At 41.9% G+C, this 22,395-nt stretch overlaps 1 protein-coding gene across 1 annotated transcript; it reads right to left on the reverse strand.

The window, feature by feature from the left end:
* Positions 1-21,162: 21,162 nt before the first annotated feature.
* On the reverse strand, positions 21,163-22,074 carry LOC116790253 (translation initiation factor IF-2-like). The gene has a single exon (XM_032695040.1). The coding sequence runs from the start codon at positions 22,072-22,074 to the stop codon at positions 21,163-21,165; it is 912 nt and encodes a 303-aa protein (XP_032550931.1).
* Between the last annotated feature and the right edge of the window lie 321 nt (positions 22,075-22,395).

Here is a 22,395-nt window from a genome sequence, read left to right on the forward strand (position 1 = left end):
AAATTAACCGGCACAAGACAAATGTCAGTGAAGTTAGTTTAAGAAATTTAAGCTGATCCAAAATGAAACATGCTCCCTTTGGACTTGCCTGCTGTAGGGTATTTGTGTAGCAGATTTGCATCTTAATTTTAAACCAAACTTAAATGTTACTTCCTATTTGATTTTTCCTTTGTTTTGCCACAGGCTTTCACAGGTGGCAGAGAAACCCCAAGCGGCCGTGACTGTGCCTTGCCCAGGCAGCTGCAGAGTTTGCCTGTGCAGGGAGGGCTTTGGCCAGTGCACTGCCAGGGCCACTGCCACCGAACTGCTTCTTACTCTCTCTTGTGCATTGGTTGTTTTATGTGCTAGGAAATGGGGAAACCTGGTCACTCTCACTGCGGTCCATAATGACACTAGTAAATCAGATGAGCTTCATTTGAGTTGCAAGGAAAGGGCTGTAGTTCTGCTATAAAACTTTATTCATGTTGAGGCATTTTTAAGATTAATCTGCCGTAAGGGGGTTTACCTTACCTGTGGATCTATACTATGATTCTAGAAATAAAGACTAGACCGTGGCTTTGCTCAGGATGGCTACTCGGCTGCAATAGAGTAGGAATAAAACAGAGCACCTTTGGAAGCTTAGAGAATTATGTGGAAGAAGCAATTTTCTATAAGCTTATACTGTAAATGAAGTCAGATGCCTCCCTCTCTCTGCTTAATCATCTCAGCTGCTCTGACCAGGAAATTTGGTAACTACAGTGACATTTGAAATTTTCCCCTCTAGCCAACCCACCTGCCCAAGTCTTACTTCATCATCTACTTCTCATAAACTCAATATTCTACAAATACTAGGGCACATGCCTGCATGTCAGCTGCCCATGCACAGCATCCAATACCACAAAATGTGGTCCATGGAGCAGTTACCTTACTGTAGTGGATACATAGGAGGGTTTTCTTCTGCACAAGGCAGCATGTTCCAGCTCCCATGTTTACTCACCATATCCTGTATATTTCTGCTAGAATAAAGTTCCTCTTCATTCCAGGCAGTGGTATGAAACGCTAGTGGTCAATAAAATCCTTCACAACTTGTGAGATGGCCACCACCATTACAAGGTGCCTGAGGGACCGACCTGTCGTAGTTTCAGTTAAAAAGGAAAAAAACATACCCTTTGTGTAATGATGTTATAAAGGATCCCCCTTTGATGTATGTGGTTTGATGAATTAAGGGTTTTCTTCTCAGAGTTATGCAGTTTAATGAATGTTTTCCTGTTTATCAATAGCAGCAGTGTTAGGTTAAGTGCTGCGAGCTGCCTTTACAGGCTCAGAAGTAAGAGAATGGCATAAAACTTGATGCAGTACACTACAGGCTTTCTCCTCTCCCAGCATGTAAGCTATTTAATTATTAAAGACATGATGGGATTTATTTTTCATGTTCCATTACAAAATGCAATGTGCTGAAATAGGGCTGACCTTGAGTCTCTTTGACAGTTCCAGAACCAGTCTCTGTTTGGCCTCTGCCAGAGAAGTGATTAAAGTTGTCAGTGGTACCTCAGAAGGCAGGTCTGGTCCTTTCTTTCAGAATGGACATGTGTTTATGACAGTTGCCTTCTGACTCTGTAGAAAAGCAGTAAGTGAGGAGGTCTTGAAGCCTCCAGAAGCCTTGGCCATTCGCAGGCCACTCTGGGCAATGGGAACAGGAGCACTCTCTGTGCTGGCTGGAATTTCCTTTTTCAGGAGTTGCAGCTGGCACTCCGGGCCTCCCAGAGACGACTGCAACGAAGTCCTTTTTCCAGACTAAATAATCATGCTAATATAAGCAGCTCTCTCAGAGGCTTGAATATTTTTAACAAGATTCTTTTGATTGAAATCAAACAGGTCTCTTACCTCTGGCTCTTCCACAAGCACAAAAAGGCTTGTGGGACTTTCAGGAAAGCAGTAAGAGGAGACTGCTATTTCTCTCTCTCCCCTGATCTCATTTACAAATGTCTTTACCATTTTCTATGGGTTTGCATGAACCTTCCTGTAAGCTCATAGGTTTCCATAAAAGCCTCACCTGCTATATGAAAAAGACTATCCCATGGAATTCAGCAAGTTTTGGATCAAGTCTCATGCATTTTTAAGTGGCTAGTTCTTTACCAACGAGCTTCACAAGCTGTATTTAATGTTTTTCATAGTCATAAAGGCTTCCTTGCAAAACATCAGCAAGCACAGGAGCCTCTTCAGGAACTTCAGTTCTACTAAAGAAAAGAAACTTGCAAGAAACTACATTAGTGGAGGTTAGGTTTTAGTTTCTACCTGAATTACATAATTTTAGGATCTTCCTCAATAGTTATTTCATTAAAAAGGGCTCCTCTAGCTGGTAAAGACTTAGAGATGCCCCTTGTAAGCTAAGCTATTTATTGTAGGAGCATCTGTGGATTCAGCTCTCCTATTTCAGCAGAGGGATCTTTCTGACTGATCCTGTGTGTTATGTGAAGTAGAGACATAGAGCAGCTAAATATGCCCTTCAGGTGAACTGTGAAACAGAGCCTCTAGCCACTGTGGGCACTAATTAAGCAAACTATCTCTCACTAGCAAAGTATTTTAAAAGTCCTCAAAATCTGGTAACTGCTGTAGTGCTCAGCATCCTAATGGAAATTGAGTATGAACTGCTCGGTTGGGTACAAAAGATGTGTATAACCATCTTGGCAGCTAATGACTTAAGTATTGCACAGAAATAGTCATAGGACTAAAGCTTTTATTCTCAAATGTTAAAAGTATAAACTGGGTTCTTACCTTCTCAAATTCCTGAAGCATGATTTTTTTCCACACCTCTATTGATAATGTGGTTATATATCTGCTGCATTGCAGTAAAAGGTAAAGCAATTATCATATAGTGTTTATCCTTCTGTTTTGGAGTACTATGAAGCTCAATTGAAGGGTAATCTAAATGCATGAAACACTACTGACATACAAAATCTTGCCATTACTTTCAGAACAGAAGAAGGACAAAAGGCACAGCAGTATATCATTTGTTAAACGCTGGCTTCCATGCAACCTCAAAATCTTCTTTTTATATCTAGAGTTTCTGATAAGCCATTCCTTAAATCCATTCTGTTTAGCACTTTTGCTTGCATCCCTGTACATTTGCAAACATATCCTAAAGAGGCCAGTCTGTGCTAACTATGGAAATTTCATCTTATCCCTTATCACCAGAACCAAAAAAAAAAGATAGAGAGTCCTTTCGATTCCCTATCCCCAATAGATGTTAAACAACATTTCTATGTATTTTGAGTGGTTAGTGCTGACACTTGGTTTTAGAAGATGAATGCTCACCCATACACAGGATTCAATTAACATTCTTTTATGACTGCATCCATATTATTCTTAACAAGCAGACTCCTTGGTGAGAGTGAATATTTACCTCACGGCATTAAATCCACAGTTTTCTACCACAGTCATTAATGATCATACAGCAAATGATCACCCAAACACCCTGGCTACATTCCAGTTCAAGTAATTATATTCTGCCTCTCTTAATTTCCTTTTGAGAGTAATTGGACCTGATAGCAGTCTTCACTTGTTATCCTAAGCTGCTCTACAGCCTGACCACATCTCAAAGCTTCAAGGACTTAATCATAGCTCCCAATAGGTGAAATATTGATAGATGATCTCTCTGCTCACCCCATCTTTCTATCACATACAAATCCATTAATTATTGTAACACCATCTAACAAATTCAGCTCTGCAGGTACTGTAGACTATAGTATCTGTATATCGCTAGCTGCCTAAAGACATAAGTCAGGAGCTTAAATGATCTCAGAAACTTATGAACTCATTGATTTTAGGAAGCTGATGATATAAAACTGCTGTACCTTTTGTGTGCCTCTGACTTTGTCTACATTAGTGAGCCATTAGGCACAGTAAGAGCAGATCAGCAGGACAGTGCAGCTGCCGGTGAGGGCTCTACATTTAGAGTGCATGCGATTCGGCATTTTATTTCGGATTATATTTAGTTTGATATACCGGACTGGACATCCCAAATCCATGGGGTTTAAATGTACGCTACAGATCTCTTTTGTCCCTGAAAGGCTTGAAGCACCACCGATGTGCACCCGAAGTAGAAGTTCTGGTTTACTTTCCTTCACAAGGAGTACAATTCATGTGCACCAAAACAGCAAATCAAACCAGCAGAGGATAAATGGGAATGATGGAGAGATTTGCAGCAAAGCTGCTCTGCTCTACTGCATGTTAACATGGCTGGGGATCCACTGTACACTGAAATGGATTCTCATCTATTCATGGGCTATTAAAGGGCAGCAGACCTTAACATGGGACTGTTTTCTGACCAACAATGAGACCAGACAATAATAAGGAAATGAGTAACTGACTCATAATGTTCAAAAGGAAGTTTTTGGGGAGGAGAGAGGAAGAGACAAGCATGCTTTAGCAGCATGGGGGGAGGGGGGGGCAATCTTCAGGAAAAAACTCTTGAGCCCTAAGGAAACTGTTCCAGATGGCAAAGAGTCTGAGACAAAACATGTAGGGTTTATCTGATATGTGCTGGTTTATTTTTGAGTGATTCCAGAGAGAATCACTGCAAAAAAGCAGTGCCATTGCCCATTTATACTGCAAAGCAGTTAGAACATAGAAGAGTTCTCAATATGGCAGAAACTGCCACAACTGTGACAGTGGATGGGGACTCCAGAGTCTCTCTATGGGGTGACTCAACTACTCAAAATACTACATCACCATAATATGAAAATCTTGAGCATCATGAGGAAGCAATGAGAAAAGGTTTCTTTCTTTTCTGATTTAGTTAAATTGCAGATCTACTTTAAAATTATTTCAGCATAAAATAATGCTGAAAAGATTTCATTTAAGCAAAAATCTACCAGAAAGGAAACAAAAAGCAAAGAGAGAGTTTTAGCCCTTTGTTTTTCCTCTCTATGGGGAAAAACCCCCAACAAAATCATCTACAGCTTTTTTTCCTTCCCTCCTCCCCCCCCAAAAAAGAAATATATCTATGCAGGGAGATTGATCCAGTCTGGTTTTTCAGTTGAAATGTACCCAGCAATTCTCTGCATACACCATATATCCCAGCAATTTATTACATGATGTGAAAGTGTCTCAGAAAATAAATAGCTTAGAGCCAGTAGTAGCCAAAAGCTGAGTGTTCTAAAATGACCATTAGTCTGGAAGGAAAAAGGTGACTAGCTGGAGACGTTAGAGCTGTGTTTCAGAGACGTGTGTGGTTCCTAGGGAAGCACATGCTCAAATTCTTGTGAAATATGGCATTTAGCACTCGCTGCTCTCCAGTCACATTCTTTCACTTCATTGTTTATATTTACTCACTTTTTTCTGCCTTCTGATCTTTGCCATAGCTTTATAATTTTCAGTTCGCCTCACTGACATTAAGTGCAAACAGTGTGAGATCAAGTAAGGCACAGTCAGGAAAACGACAAGGAACATGGTGTCCTAGGCCAGGAGTTGTCCTAGGGAGCCCAGGAAGATTTGAATTATTTCAGTCACCTTCTCTGTATGCCTCTGGTGCCCCACACTGAAGACCATGAGAGTGAGGCAAGGCCTTTCTCATCTCCCTTACCTGGGGATGTGGGACTGGAAAGGGACACCCATGTCATCCAAAGTGATCCCTCCAATGGTGTCAGAGATATCCAATGACAGAAGGTTCCTCAGAATGATGACTCCCCATCCTCAACCAAGGGAATGCTTCCTCATGTTTCCCAGGGTAAATAAGAGCTATAGTTAAAAAAAAAATATGTATCACAGACAGACAAGAAGAGAATCAGAGGTACCATGAATACCATATGTCACTGCAGTAACAGAGGACTTACTGAATTAAACTTCCCAGCAATTGTGAGAGCAACTGTGTTCCATGTTACAGAAAGAGCAAAGGAAAAGCCAGCTTTAAATGGAAGAAAAATATCTTATTGCCCAGAAAACCAGTGATCAGTTTAATTCTGAGGATGTAATTAGGACACGTTGACCAGGCAACTTAAGGAATGTAATGTCAGCCACATCTTGGACCAAGCAACTTCTCTGATCCAAATATGTCTGCTATGAGAGAAGAGCAAAAGCAAGCTATTCCACGTGGTATGAAATAACCTGTCCCTTGCCTCAAGAAAGGGAAGGTGCAATAGGGTAACTATATAATGAAATGGTGCCTGTCTTCTGTCCTGCAGTGCAAACTCTATTGCCGTTACTCCATCAAAATTAGAAAACAAAGGTCTAGGTACCAGTAGCATTAAAAATATGTTTCTGTCACAAATTATAGGTTGCAGATAACCATAGGAAGTGGCTGCAGTGCTTAGTAAGAATCTTTAGATCTGTCAAAGACACCTATGCTCAACCAGCTGTAGCTGCCCATTATCATCTAAGAGCTGTTCAAGTCCTGTCTGTATTTACAGGCTTTCTGTAACAAAACTGTGCCCTGGATGGGGACCAGCTTCTCATTCAGGACACGTAACCCTCTGTGGGGTGATGGGGTTTGTGACTGGTCGTCTCTCTCACCCTTCTGAGCAGGGGTCAAGCTGTTGCCAAATTGCCACATTTCTTCCAAAAGATATGGATGAACAGACAAGGGTGAACGTGCTGTTTTTTAAATCCCACACTGATTATTTTAATGACCATGGGCCCTTCTGGAAACCTTGTGGGGGGTACAGAACATCACAGATGCGAAAGGAGCTCAGCAGCTGACTAAAAGTAGTCCTGGGGGAACCCATTCATTCATGGACAGATGCATATGCTAACAACAGACATCCCATCATCCTTACTGCCATCACAAGTTGTAACTATGAGGACTCAAGGTAAACCCCAGCAGTATTCAGCTGTAATTCCCAGTCAGTGGGAATTGTCCTGATTAAACTGAGAGTGTAGCTGATCGAGTATTTGAAACTCCACTTAAAAGTAAATATTGACATGGTTTAAAGGGATTAACTAAAATGACTGGATTCTTGTTAAAAACGTTGAGATTAAAAAGAGCCTTTTAGAAAATCTTTGCAGTGTTTTGAGATGTTATTTCCTATGATAAAATGGAAAAAGGGGGAAAACTAGCTCTAAAAGTATATGAAAATTTCATGTTCCTAAACACTTATCTTTAAATGACCAACTCTTAAAATAATAGCTCTCATAAAACCCCACATCAAGTAGCTCTGTGTGTGACTTATTAATGGATGATGGATGATGTCACACTAGCAGCAAAGAGGTAAATAGATTAAATTTCTCAAACTCATATTCTTTAGTGTTTGTTAGCAACATAAAGTTGTCAGTCCTGAATTTTAATTGCTTGGCTACTTTTACTTCTCATAAGTGCAAAACCTTTTACTTCTCCGCATCAGTTACACCATGTGTACAATGGGAATAATACATCTAATATCAGCTACAGAAGAGATTTATGAGGATGGATGGATGGATGGATGGATGGATCAGAGCCTTGCCACACATTCCTGATCTCTGGCAGAAACACCAAGTGGCGACCCCAGAGCCCGTGACTCAGCCAAAACCAGAGGGGGAGGCTTTCCCCCTGCTTCGTGGAGGGATCTGTGCTCCCCCAGCTCTGTGCCTGACCCTGCACTTATCTCCCGATGGAGATAAGCCTGCTGTTTCCCCACTGCCAGTATCAGCTTTGCCTGGGAGATGCGATAGCCAGCGCTGGGGCGAAAAGAGCATCCCTTGCTCCTCCTCCCCTCAGCAGCAGCCCGGCACAGCCAGGGCGATGCCGGCCCTGCCAGCTCCAAACACACACACAACAAACCACAGCACGGGCTGGCTGCTGGGGCTGGGGAAGGAGCCTAGGCTTTTAAAGAGAGAAAGTAAAGGTAGTAGTAGATAGATATCAGTATTAAGAAACCCTTTGAAATCAAAACAAACCTCAAAAAGCACTCCCAGTTTTTTCTCAGCAAAAGTCCTAGAATTAAATCTTTGACTTGGTAAACTTTTCTTTTAGCAAAGCAAATTTAAAAATGCCACAGTGATGAACAACGTAATAAAAAAAAAAGCCATCATATTATTCTTGAATGAGGTTTAATAAAAATCAAATAAAAGCAATTATCTGAATTTTCAAGAGGATCACTTCTTCCTTCCCTGAGGTACAAACGAGAATGAATTCAGGAAATCATTAGAATCAGAAACTGGCACTGCACAACAGAGCCAGTGTTTGCTGTACAAAGACAAACAGAAATCTCCTCCCAGGCTGACAGGCTCCTTACGAAAGCTGTTGGAGTGGAAATTCCACCTATAGGTGAAGAAGGGTAATTAAAGAGGCACAAGAATTTCTTTGTAGTAGGGCTGGCTTTTCTACTCCAGAGCAGGCTTTGGCTTTTCAAGTATTCATATTCTTCTTTACTCATACAGAAAGAAATCGGACATATCACAATGTTCAGAGCTGCCCATGGATCTTTCTAAGCAGATACATGTGAATTAACACCTATTAGCACATACCATGTAGCACTTGCTGCTCTCTTTTAATCCCATGTAAATCCAGAGGGCACGATTTTTCCTTTCCTTCTACCTCTGTCAGCCATCTCACCTGATGGACAGCATACACCATACACTTCTCAGTTGGAAAGGGAAATCCAAATATTTTGTGAGAATGTGTTGATTTCAATGACATTTTCAAAAGCAGAGAGCAGAAATGCATTATTTCAATACTTTATTTTGCTAAAAGGAAAACATTTTATGCTGACTCATTTCAAAATCTTTTGATTCCAATGTTACGATATACTAAGTATTTCAATATTGATATTACTGTTGAATATTTTTATGACAAGCATGATTTTTCAAATATTCATAAGAAATCTTCAGTGTGCCAACTGTTTTTTCTTTTTGCTCTGAATGAAAACAAATTCTGAACTAGAAATCTTACCATCAAACTAAAATGTATAGCTAGATTAGACATATACCATTTGGCAGCCAGACTCCAAGCAGCTCCACTGACTTCAGAGAGGCAGCTTTCACTTGCAGCATTGTTCCAGTAGAGCAGAAATATGTCCTCTGCATTATCAAGCACCACTTGTGGATGGACCATTTAAAAGGGGCAGATCTTACCCTGTTTGACTGATATTAATAAATGCTCTGACTTCTGCAGAAGGAGGACAGAAGAAGCTGGATATCACATTTTCACTGGGAATGTCTCATGGCTTTGCTGTATTCTTAGCTCATTCAGGGATTAATTCAGTCTTGCAGAAATGGGTTCTTACATATCTAGTAAAATATTGCCACTTTTTCTACAAGCCTGAATCTTGCTTTGAAGTTAAACTCTCCATGGCTGATCTTCGGCAGCCCAACAACTAACAGAGTAGACACTGATTTAAAATCTACCAAGAAAAACATAACAACAGAAAAATAAGACAGAAGGAGGGAGACAGACAGAGAGGAAAGAGCCTCTGATCCTAATCTTGCAACAAATTGTATGTAAATGGTGCCTCAGAGAAGGCATTGGGCTGCATGAGTTTTCCTGTTGAGTATTTTGTATAACTTGGGCCTTAACTTCATGTCACAAAAGCAGAATGAAAACACTGAAATGGAGAGAAGTTTGACTCTGCTCCCATTGATGCCCTGTGGGATTCATTGTTCAGCTCCCCTGAAAAGAAAGCAACAGCCTTCTTGTTATGTATGTTTTATAATACTTCAAATTTAAGTACTGTTGGGCCAGACTGCCCAATGTTTTCTGGCATACATTTTCCCCAGAGAAATAGCTACATTCTTTGGTAGTCTCAACAGCAAAAAAGATTGAGAAGTACAGGCTCTTCAAATTAAAACAGGAAAAATAATCTCACTACAGGTGTCTAAATATTACATGAATTACATGAATTCAGCTCTGGCAAGATGTGTCTTCCACTTACCTATAAAATAGCGAAAAGATTGTTCATATATTTGAAAAGATCAGTCAATTCTCTTTACCCTTTCCTCCAGATCAATTTAAAACAAGAGAGGATGGATGTTCCATATCAGGATAAGGGATTGTTTTATCACTTTTTTTTGCATTTTTCCATCTCCATCATTTTTGACAGGGGTGGATGGTTGTTCTGCTTGTCTCTTACCCACTCTGTAGGGCCAAAGTCTCCTTTCAGTCTCCAAGGACTGATTCTAAAATATCATACAAGAAGGCAACACTGAAGATAAGATGGGCTGCATTAGCAAGGATTGCCCATACCTGGGATTCCTCCCATCTGTGGAAATGATGGAGCAGTACAGGCAGCATAAGAATTCATATTTTCTTCTCACTAAGATTTCTTTTAGCAAAGATGCCTTTTGATTTCAGGACTTTGATGAGGGTACCTTGTACTCCATCAATCTAATCCTGAAGTCCTACTAAGCCATTGTAGAATGTAATGTTGAAGGTGTCACTGGTAACCTCTGCAATACCAATCACATGAGGTTATGGAGTCTGAATCAAAGTAACTTTTGTTCCTAGCTTCCATCCACAAGTTTTATTCAGTAGTTAAACAAAACCCAATAAGAGCAGCCATACAACCTAAGCTATGTGTGCTTCCAGGTGGGTTTGGGAACTTTTCAGGTTTTTTTAAGGTGAAGTCTATGTAGTAAGAAGTGGTCTTCAAGTCACTTCCACATCTTGGGACTATTTTGGCCCTTACTCAGCAGATAGGCTCTAAGGGCTGCATGCCAGTTCCCAAAAGAGAAGAAAAAAAAAATCCAGAAAAGAAATATAGAAAAGTAGCATTCATAAAAAGAATTTCATCAAAAGTCAGAAAGCCATTAATTCAAGTCAAACTTGCTGCATGAGCCATTGTTTAAAACAAAACACACACAAAAAATGTAGAATCATTAGCAATAACAGGAAATCAAATGACTGCTGTTTCAGTGTGTATACTGGAAAAATGTGTATATAGAGAGATTAAATAAAATAAAACCCCACAGCTAAAGAAATGGCTTAAATGATTACTTTTCTGCTTTCAAATTTTCAAGGGCAAGGGAAAGTGGAACAAGTGTAATTTCGCTTGGAACGATAGCATTATTATTCTTCTTTAGAAGAACAAGAACAGCAAACAAACTACTGGTATTTCACTTCCCTTTGTAGCCATATATTGTGGTACAGCAACTAGGAAATAACTGCCCAGCTTTGGCTCACGCCGGGGATGAATTTATGGGGCTGTACCTGCCCTGCAAAGGGAAAACTCCACAGAGAGTTCGTAGGAGGTTAGTAAAGATGACACGCTCAGGTGTTTTAAGTTCCATTTAAATGATGATGACTCAACACAGGGATTTAAAATATGCAGATGCTGTTGCCAACTTGTTGGAACAAGGCACTCGACAATGCAGTTTCCCTGTCAGAAACAGGTTGAGGTAGAGGTTCTGGTCAAGCATCTACCACCCATTTTTGAGTAAATCATCATGCCCAGATTTGCAAGAATATCCTCTGTTGTGGGATGTTTGGGTTGCAAATGTCCAGGAAAAGACACTTTCACAGTGGACAGGTTTGAAATAGCCATGGTTTCTATTGTATATTCCAACAGTCCCTGCTGAATAACCTGCTGTGTCAGCATTTCTTGTGTGAGGATCTCAGAGCAACAAGTTCATTTCACAACCACCCCCTGTGATGTATGTTGATATGCATATATTTGTATTTAGTAGATCTACTTGTATTTAACAACGTTTAGTCATATTTTTCATGCAGGCTAAAAGAATTGCGCAGATGTATAGTTTCAAAATATATATTTTTGCTAACCACAGATATTTTTGTGTCCAAGCCATCAATTCAAGAAACTGTGGACATGATTTTCAGACAAGTTGAGTGCAAGCCTTCTTGCTAAGGAATGTGAATGCCAGCTGTACCATCAAACTGCTTTTGCTATTCTGATTAACCAAAACTGTTTTCATAAATCTGGCACTGACCAAAGAGATACTTCACAAAAGAAGGTGCTTGCACTGGAGCAGTAAAGGCTGAGCAGGACTAGCACTAAAACATCTACGTTGCCTTCTTCTGTTAGTCTTCTAAGTGACTGTGGGTATTTCACCTTTTGAGTCATTCCACTTTTTGATTATACGGTTTTCCCACCTGTGAAATTCTGACGCTGGTACTGATCTCACTGGCAAAAAGATCTTTGAAACATACTGGGAAAGATGTAGGCAATGTGAAGAAAAGAGCTCTGGGTTTGCACCAGGCCTGGCATCACTAGTGCTGCAGCTCACAACTGAAGTATGAGATATATAAAAGGATATTATGGATAATATTAGCAGATATCATAAATGCCTTCATTTCACTAGGTCTTTAAAAAAATCCCTAGGGCCCAGGAAAATTAATTTGTCTCCTTGTGACATGTAAATCTTCCTCAAACAGAGGTATTAAGTTTTTCCTGTCTATGCAAATGTATTTGGGCAGCATCAGGTCCAGGGGGGACCTTACTGGATTGCAGGCTCACTCAGCTTGGGTAGTCCTTTTGCTGGAAGCAAGTGTTTATCATACAAGTTGCCACTAGACATAAACATCCGAAAGACCTTTGGTCCTGCATTAGCACAAGTTAAAGCTCTAACTTAGCCTCCCAGTGCTGCTGTACAACAAAGACGAGCTGAAATAAATTCCCTACAGACAAACAGAAAATGTGCTCCAGCTGTAACCCACCTCATCTGCTTTCCATTCATGCCCTCAAACCCCATATTCCATGGTTTTAGACATCTACCATCCATTATCTGAAGAAGAGCTGAATTTACTGAAAAATTAAAGGAAATTAATACATCAGATCACTGTTTTAGCAATGCTTCTCTTTTCTCAGAAAGATTGCATTTGTGTTAAATCTCTGTACTCCTACAAGATTCTCAATTAATTAAAAAAAATAATGCAAACTGAAAATTTTAAAATGACACCTTACCTTCTTTAATCCCTAATAAGTATAAGTATAGGAATTTTTATTAACATAGGAAATAAAAACTCTTAAAATGTCTATTGTTAGAATCAAAGTTGAAAATACTTTGTCCCCAACATCTTCCTTTTTGGAATTAAACCCCACCAAGTAAAATCTGTGTTTAAAATAATTTTTACTGGATTTGATTGATTTTTTATCACACAGCTACATTTATGCTTTAATTTTAGCTTTAAAAGAGTATCTTCAAAACCACATTAAAAAAAAAAAAAAGCACCTGAATCACATGAAACTTGTTATTGGGAAAAATATGCTTTTTGGTTCAAGTGTAGTTCTAGTAATTTCTTTCTGTTATGTTTCTGTTGTGTTTTGAGTAAGTGCTGAAATATTTATTAGTCCTATTCTTAGAAGTAGGGATTAGGACATTTGCAGGGAGAAGGAGTTGTTTGCCTTAGGTTGTCTTTTGTTTTGTTTCTAAGACAGAGAACAATTGGCAGATTGCACATTCAAAAATAAGATTTTAAAAAAACAACTGAGTTCCTGACAACTCCTCCAGACCAGGAAGTATTAAAGAGAGAACTCATTATTGCCCTCAGCTGTGGCCTAGGAGCCAATTTGAAACAGCTGTACTAAAAACCTGCCTGAAATTAGCAGCTGGGTACACCCCAGGGAGCCTTAGGGGAAGGTTTGGAGGTTTGTAGTGCAGTGCTACAGGAGTCTCAAGGTTGTAGGAGATGGATCTGAATCTTCTGTTACCCCGGTGGCCTGTCCTCAGTCCTACAGGTAAGGAGTGTAGCTTGTGTTGTGCTAGGGCACAGTAGAGGTAAGGAGCTATGAACATAGAACTTTTGGACCCATGTATATGTGTTAGATTTAAATAAGTAGCAATAAGTGAGTCCTATAAATCTCAAAGTTTTGTTGCAAATCCTGAGGAAGCTCTCTTTTGTATCTTGGCTTAAGCTTTTAGATCGTGGTGGCTAAAACTCTAGTGTTGATTCTCTGTTGAGATGTCCATGAGTGACAATGGGCAGCTGTGTATGACCCAGTAAGACTGCTGCTGTGCTGTGGGGGCCAACAAGCACACTCAAAATCAAAGGGGGGAATGATGTACAGAGTGTTTCTGCATTAAGTGGAATCAGGCTGATGCTTTCTAAGTGGTCTAAGTCTTATGAATGCAGATGCCTTTCAATGGCTAAAAAAATTAGTCACTTGGCTTAAGTGATTAAGATCTCAAACACTGTGGTTTGAAAGGGAAGGCTTTTTAGTGTGGAATGCTTAATAGTGCTCTGAATTCATAGCACCTTATGTTACCTTGCTGTGCTTCTTGAACAGCCCCTTGTGGTCCTGGTGTAAGGATAATGGGATTGTTCTAGGGAGCTACCCAGGTTTGCTGTTAGAGGTGATTAAAAACACCTAAACAGCTGGACAATGCATGTCCCTGTTTGTTGGTTTGGGAGGAGATGTATATCGTGTGTTTCCAAAGCTGCATTTCCTTTATATGCCTGAAGTTGTTAATGGTGTAGTTAATTTTCTCAGACCCTAAAGGTCCATGGGACATGGCAGCAAAGGCTCTGGTGAGCAGCTGCACTGTGGCATGCTCAGCTAGGAGCTGCAGGATAGGGTGGTGGGTAGGGATGGGCAGCTCCTTCCTGGTGCACCAGCACAGTGCTTGCAGTGTTTCTCAGAGGAAACCTGCAAGTTTGCATCTGAAGACTTGAGGGTTAGAGGAACGGCTGAAGTCTTAGGAGAGGGTAGAAAAGTGAGAAAACCCCAAAACAAAAGCAACTTGAATGTCCAGTGTATGACTCCTGCACTAAGGCAGCACACCGTGCTGCGAGATCGATCCAAATCCAAGCAGTGTCAGGATATTTTCACTGATGTGTTCAGTGGAGTGTGATAAGGCCTCTGGGAGATGGAGCAAACTGGTAATATCAGCAAGTGATCACAACAGTAAAAAGAGAGCACAAATTCACTTTTCCTGCCTTTCACTGGCTAAATGGGAAAAGCTGGGACGTTATGTGGAGAAAGTGGGGTAGTACTTGATCTTTAGTTTTAACCTACTATGAAAATCTCCATGCGTTCTGGTTTTTTTCTGGATTTTTTTTTCAAGTCGACAAAAGACTGAAAGAAACTGTGCCTGGGTATGACAGTTGTGTTTGATGATAAAGTAGTCCCCTCTATCCACTTATTTATATACAAATATCTGTATTTTACCTAAGAAGCATGTTCTCCTGAGCTTCTTCCTCTTTTCCTTTCCCACTAGGTTACATGACTGACACTTTTGCCATGACAAATCCATGAGTGTCTTAAAAATTTACCATGAAAACCCTGGAGCTTTAATTATTGTGCATTTACATAATTAGTGCAAATACATGCAATTACCATGTGTACCTACACAATTACCAGCTACAATAATGTACTAACAATCCTTATTAAACTTTAGTGGGGGAGGATGCATTGATTGTATGCACAAACAACATCTGCACTATCGTCTTTCTTTTTCTTGCACTTATTTGAAATAGCCGTGAGTGTTTGGGTAAGGGGGGGGGGGTTAACATGCTGAAAGCAGTGACATACAGAAAGTAGGTCAATAAGCTGTCCAAATTAGAGTTCTAGCGAAATGAAAATACAAGACATACTTCCAGCAATGTTCCCAGGATGCCATAGCTTCTGCAGTTAGCACAATGCTGACAATTTTTGATTACCTATGGATTAATTATCCAAATTGTGAGGTAGCTGTGCTGCATCAATATCTACATTCTCGATCTCATATATGCTCTACCACATCTGTAGTTCACCTGAATAGAATTTCCAAATTTTTATCACATCTGCACTCTTCTTCCAGTTACAAGTGTCAGCATGATTGGAGCCCTCATGACATGCCCCTTGGCTGCCATGTCAAGTTGAATGTCTACTACTGGGGAAAAAAGTATTTCCAAATTACTTAATTATATTATTTATCTTAATTAATCTTTGAATTAAGATGAGGGGAGTTTCAGCTTTTTCTTGCAAAACATATACTTCCTTTATTTTGGAAAGTATTTAACATAAATATCCCAAGCATTAGGAAACCTGCTAATTTCATAGTTCTCTGGGCTTTTCTGTACTCGAGGAATTTCAGTGGCCTTCTACTTCTCTTGGCTCACGTACAATAAAATACAGCAAATGATGCATTAGGGACCACACCTCTTCCCGTTGTCTTCAGTTTTGCCCTTATTCTCCGATTCAGCTGTAAGGAATTTGTTGCCTGTGGTACTTTTACAAGAGAGCCTTATTATGAAATTCTTCACTACTCCTCCTGCCCTATGTAGTCCCCTGGAATAACAAGGAAAATAATCTGCTGCCTTTTTATTTTCTCTTTTTTGGTTTTGTTTCCTACACTTCATGGCTCACAGATCAAGCCTTGATGGTCTTTTGTGCCACTTGCACATATGCCTCTGGAGAGTACAGCCACACAGAAGAGACTGGGTTTCGGTTTGGTTTTGTTTGTTTGTTTTTTTACCTCTTCACAGAGAGTAGAAAATCATACTGTTTGTTAGAGCAGTGAAAAATGGAGAGGCTAATTGTTGCTGCTAAATGCAATAAAGTAATACTTTGGGCTCTCAGGCATGTTTTATGACCAATATGGCAATTACTGAATAAAATCCCATGCCCCAGAATGTGTATTTGTGTAAGCAACTTATGGTTATTTATTCATATTTTATGAATTTATTTTTCCTTTTTCCAAAATTGTATTAACCATCCCTTGTGGTACTAAATATAGTTGGTTAGGAAAAAAATAAATTATGCTGCATGCTAAATGGGAGGACCCATTGAGAATCTAGTCCTAAGTGTGTTGAAGGCTACATTTTATTTGCTGTGATTAGCTGTGTTAGTGTTGTAGTGTCCTGGCAAGCTCTGTCTGATATGAAGCAGTCCTCACTGCCCTGAGAATAACATTTTACTGGTTTTTTGCTCTCCTTTTACACTGCCAGGCTGGCTAGTTTAGGCTAAAATCTCTCACATAAACTCAGACCAGAGTTCAACCCAAGAGTTTTCCACTTGGTTCTAGTGTCATTTGTCATTTCCATCTCCTGGCTGCATCAGATAAAAACTGAAGACAAGGGGAGAAACAGAAGTAGGACTTAGACTGCAGCATTCATGCTCTACACATGGTTACAGTTGTTGTTCTTTAAATCTCACTACCTTTTGCCATTAAAATTCAGTGAGGCTAAAAGTAGATCTGCTTACTGACCAAATCTGTCAGCAGGTAGTCAAATGACAGAAAAACAGAGTAGTATTTTCTCTGCCCTGTATGAAATGGGAATCTACATCACGAACACCCACTGACATACCAAGTGAAGCGCTCTCAAGGTAGCTATAGGTGTGTCTGTGGTGGGGAGGGGCTTACTTTATATAAGGTTATTCAATTGCATTATTTGGACTGGATTAAAAATGAGGTCCTGATGTTTGTGGTCACTCAAAATCCTTGGGTATTTTTTTCATAAGAGGATGGTGTTGCACCTTTCACTCTGGCCATCTTCCAGCTTTGCTAATTGTAGTCTGCCTCAATACATTTCCCTGAGTTTAAACTTGGATAAAGTTTTGTTTTCTTTTTCACTTTTCCTCCTGAAATTGTAATAGTGTAGCTTGAATAGCATTTAATAACAACAGAAGTGACTGCAGTCCCTATTTACCAATCTCAGTTGCAATGCCTAGAAATTATTTGCTTTATGGGCAGGGTTTGCATGAGTCAAGTGACGTCATCCCAGACCAAATTTGGATCTGAGATTTCTCAAAGTTGAGATGTGCTTGGTTCTTGAATTTGGACTTGAATTTGTCTCTAACAGGGCAGTCTTTATATTAAAAGAAAGATTCTGTGCTCTGCAGTACCTAATGTTTATGCCCTCATCAAAGTATCCTTTTGGAGCTATATAAATAGCATGTTTACAATGTTGCATTTCCTCAGCTTGTATAGTTACGTTCCTTTTCAGTATCTTATGCTTTCTCTTCCTATCCTTTCAGCTCTTTTTTGGTTTTTAAGCTGCATCCTTGACTCTTGAAGGCATACATCCTGGATTTCAGTGCTATCTTCTTACATAATTTTAAAAGGTTTTATTCTCTTTGTCAAAGTACTCAAATCACCTTGTTTAATCCAGGATAGTGGGCATGTGAAGGCTGAGGACATTGCTGTAAACTATAGCTCTGATCCTTCTCAGCAGATACCCCATGCACAATTGAGGCATGGGTGCAAAGTCACTCAACATTCAGAGTTACTCGGGTCTTGTGTTTGCAAGACTAGAGGCTTGCTGAGTGTCTATGTTGCCTTACTGTGGCACCCCAAAGAAGAGTTTTGGACTTTTGAGCACAGAGAACAACTTGCAGAAATAGCAGCTTGGTTCAGAAAGAATCACTGTAAAAAGGATGTGTCACTGTAAATTCCCAGAAAAGACAAGATGTGTATCCTTACTGACTAAAAAAATGTCTCGATGATGCTCCTCATCTTGTCTGTCACATGGAAGCTCCTTTGGAGGAATCCAGTCCCTCATTTTAGTCATAAATGACTGTGATTTAGGCAGTATAAGTTGAGGAGGACCAAAGAGGCATGAAATTTAAGACAACATGCAGATGTTTTCAGACCTCAAAAGGAAAAGGGAAGAGGGAAAAGAAAAAGCCCAAACCTCCAGCAACTTCCCTCTTCATGTCTTATAATTGTTTTCCATTTGTTTTTCTCAGTAAAATTGTTTACTTTTTCCTCTAGGACTCCAGTTGCATGACTGCAAATTTCCTTAATGTCTTTGCATAGCAATTTCATCCCTAATTTAAGAATCCAAATAAACCCTGTTTTCTTTCCCATACTATTAAGGAAAGGATAAAAATGGACATAGTCCTCAATAAACTGTATCAGTTTGTCACTGTGTGCAATGTGACATATATATAGCCTGGCTGCTGCCTCACTGAAACTTAATCTCATTTTCACACAGGTGTAATTTAACTGTATCCAGTAGTATTATTCCTGGCATCCTTTGCTGTTGGTATGTCAGAAAAAGACTTGTTCTCCCCCATTTTGAGGTAGTATTAGCTAAACTTCAGCACAGCTATTGATCTGAGTTAAGCCTGTGAGTTATGACAGAAGGGCACATCAGAGATTTGTGGTGATGGATGAATAGTTCCATGAGGGCTCAAAAGATTCCTAAATATGTGTACCTGGGGAGCATCAGGTGGTGTGGTGCCACGGGTGTGACTGTAGCAAACAGCTACCAGAAAGCAATATTGATGTCAGACCCCGCTACGAAGTCAGCAGTGATCACAGGCAATCTTTTGTGGATATTGTACATCTGCAGACCATATTGGGTTTACTTGAATTAGCCCTTAAACTAGGCAGCTTAGTTACTAATGGCTGTAGAACCCAATAGCTCAGTGTGGACTTGCGATCTAAGCACTTGCTCCCTCCCTTTGGCCTCCATGGTCTGCACTAAATCCTATGCTGCAAAAGCTGCACTGATAGCAGTTACCTGATAAAGCAAGCATAGAAGTAACCTGGGTATGTCTAGACACAATGTCTACATGCCATCTCAATCAATTCCATTTTCATTATGGTACAGTATGAGTTATGATAGCAGCAAAACCTAATTTGAGCTACAGCTGAAGAGGGTTAGGGGGAGGTGATATTCTGGTTTAACATACAATCCTCTGGAGAAAAGAGTTCAGATCTGTCTTAGGTTATATAACAGAAATGAGGTTAGCAGATTTGGTCTAATCCCTTGTGGACAGGCCCACCACAGAGCGTGGAATAATGTGGATAACTGTCTGTCTGCCTGCTTGCTGACAGCTTTGCTACTGCAGCAGCAGAACACTGTTAAGCCAGGATTCGAGATCAGGCACTGAGGCTTGTGCAGCCTCTGTTGTAGAGCTGTTCCAAGAACTCTCCATCTCAGAATTGTCAAGAGCGCAAAGAGCAGCCTGGTCTCTTAGAACAAACAAAAAGGGCCCAATCATTGGTCGTTTTGTAAATACTGTTTTTACTTTGCTCTGACATTGCAACGGTGTTGGAAAATTAGGCTGATTGGCCTAATTGAGGGCTTTGTTTGGAAGGTTGTTCTTGGGACAAAATTGAATACCCTAAGCCAGTCCTGCCATACATGTAAACTCCTAGCTCTTTTTTTCAGTCCAAGTGGCCAGTCCACCCTTTATGCCACAGCAGGCAATTGGCAGTGAATTAGAGCAGCTATAAAAGTCCTTTGTAGTGAATTAGTCCAGCCTCTGGCTGAAAAAAAGTACATCAACACGCATTAGTGGCACCTTTCTAAATTCGTGAATCATATCAGCACAGGTCAGAGAAAACTAAGGCCCTCCCAATCTTCAGGGAATTTAATTTACAAACAAACTGGTAAACACACTAGACAAACTGACTGCTGCAACCACTTTTGGGCCAAAACCTTGTGGGTGACTAATGCAGGAAATGGGGAATGTCTCCAGGGACTGAGAAGGTGAAGTGCTCTGTGTGGGCAGGTGTAGCAGTTGGGATCTGGCCATGACACCAGTTAACACATGCTGTCACTGCAATGCTGTCTGAGCTTGAACGGCTGCAAGTGCCAAAGGCTGCGTTTGCACATCCCCTGTGAACTGGTATCACCTCCAATCCCTTGGGTGCCTCTGAACAGTGTGTGGCAAACCCCGATTTAGAAGAGGCAGGTTCAGAGGGCACAATGGCATCTGCTAAATCACTACACTTATTTCCTGCAAGACCTTTATTTTCCTAGCCATGTACTGTACAGATCAGGTGACTTGGTTTCTGAAAGAAGGCAGGGTGATGGAGCTGGTAAATCCTGCATGATGTGCAGATGTGGAACGTAGTCTGCAAAAAACCTACAAAAATCGTGAAAAAGTAAATGTGTTTTTACCAATCTGCTTTCTGCCTGGATGGTTTCAGTGGAAATTATGCTTAAATACAGTGGACAGGCTATGACCTTGTAACTGCTGTTCTGCACAAAGATAGGTTTAATTTTTTATTCCTCTATTTCTGCAAGAAGGTTCTAGCAATCAAACCTACTGTTTGACTTTGCCTGTGTCCAAGACAAAAGTTTTGACGCCTTACCAAGCTGATGCCTTAAAAATATATTAATTGCAAATTAATTTACTATTAAGGTATGATACCCTGACACCTGTATGATTATCAGGAGATGAGTAACAGTGCCATTGTTGGTCACCTAAAAGGCTGGTTTTATTCTGTGCCTCTTTTAGTAATGGACATCAAATGCTGTGCAGGAGTGAAATGGGTTTCACTGACTAGACAGGACGTGCTGTTAAAGTCAGTGTACTGCAGGTTGCAACCACGGGGGTTGGTGCGGCTCTTGGCAGGAGGGCGCAAGGGAGAGGCGAGGGGTCACCGCTGGAGCAGGGGCCGAACGCGTTGGAAGCGCTCAGGTCCTGGCCCCCTGGGCCTCTTAGGGCCCGAACCTTTGGCAAAACACTCCTTTGACGGATAACAGGGCTCGCCGTGCGGACAGGGGAGCGGGCCCTTAGGCCGCGCCGCCGGCCCGCCCTGCCCCGCACAGCCGCGGGGACGGGGGGCCCGGCCCGAGCGCTCCCCCCCGAGCGGCCGCCGCGTCTTCCGGGCAGCTGAGGGCAGCGATCGGGGCGGCGGAGGCCGCGGGAGGGAAGGAGCCGTGACGCGGAGCATCGGCTCCGCTCCCCGTGCAGGCGGGCAGTGCCAGAGGGACCCGGGGGCGGGGGCGGGCCCAGCACAGCCGCCCCCTCCCCTGTCTCTATCCCCTAGTCCGGCGGCGGGGCCCCCGGCAGCGCCCGGTGCGCCTTTAAGGGGAGGCGGGCGGGCGGGTTGGCAGCGGCATTGTTCCCTGACGTCACCGCAGCCTGTGCGGCGGCGGCTGCTCTCAAACTTGCCTTTGTTATTCGGCGCTCCCCGGCTGACACCGCGGCCGCTCGCAAAACGCGGAGCCGGAGCCACGCCGGAGCGGCGGGACGTGGCGCGCCGCCGGCTGGCCGGGGCCGGGAGGGGGCCGCGCCGCCCGCCCGGAGCTCCCCCCCCGCAGCCGCGGCGGGGCCGGGGAGGGGCGGCTGCTGCTCTGCCTCCGCGCAGCGTCCGCACGGCCTCCGCGGCGCCCCGAGGCGAGCGGGGGGCGGCTGGAGGCGCAGGAAGAGGGTTTCTTTTTTTTCTGGGGAAGCCACAGAGGCGTAAATGAGCGGGGCGGGGGCCACCCCGGGGGCACTGCCCTCGGGGGGTGAGCGGGCGGTGCAGCCCCGCAGCCGCCGGCCCCGCGCAAAGCAGCGCGTCCATGGGCGGCGGAGCGGGGTAGCTCCGCGGGGTTACGGGCGGGGAGAGCCCCGGTAGCGCTCGGTTCCGGCTGCACGCCAAAAAAAAAAAAAAAAAAAAAAGGAGGAGGAAAAAAAAAGACAATCCTCCCCCCTCCCCAGGCGATCCGACATCCCTTTACAGTCCCGATCGTTCTCCTCCTCCAACAACAAGACGAATGTGACCAGCGAGGAGCTACACAGTGCTGTTTAAATTGCTTATCTTAATTGCATAATCTAACAAGCCCCGTTGGAGCACGGATGAATATATTAGGCTTATTAACAACTCATCATAAAATATTGATTG

This window comes from Chiroxiphia lanceolata, chromosome 8 (genome assembly GCF_009829145.1).
Source record: "Chiroxiphia lanceolata isolate bChiLan1 chromosome 8, bChiLan1.pri, whole genome shotgun sequence".
Classification (NCBI taxonomy): domain Eukaryota; kingdom Metazoa; phylum Chordata; class Aves; order Passeriformes; family Pipridae; genus Chiroxiphia; species Chiroxiphia lanceolata.

Excerpts from the sequence above, each read along its gene's own strand:
- LOC116790253 (XM_032695040.1), bottom strand. The coding sequence starts at position 22,074 with ATGGACGCGCTGCTTTGCGCGGGGCCGGCGGCTGCGGGGCTGCACCGC.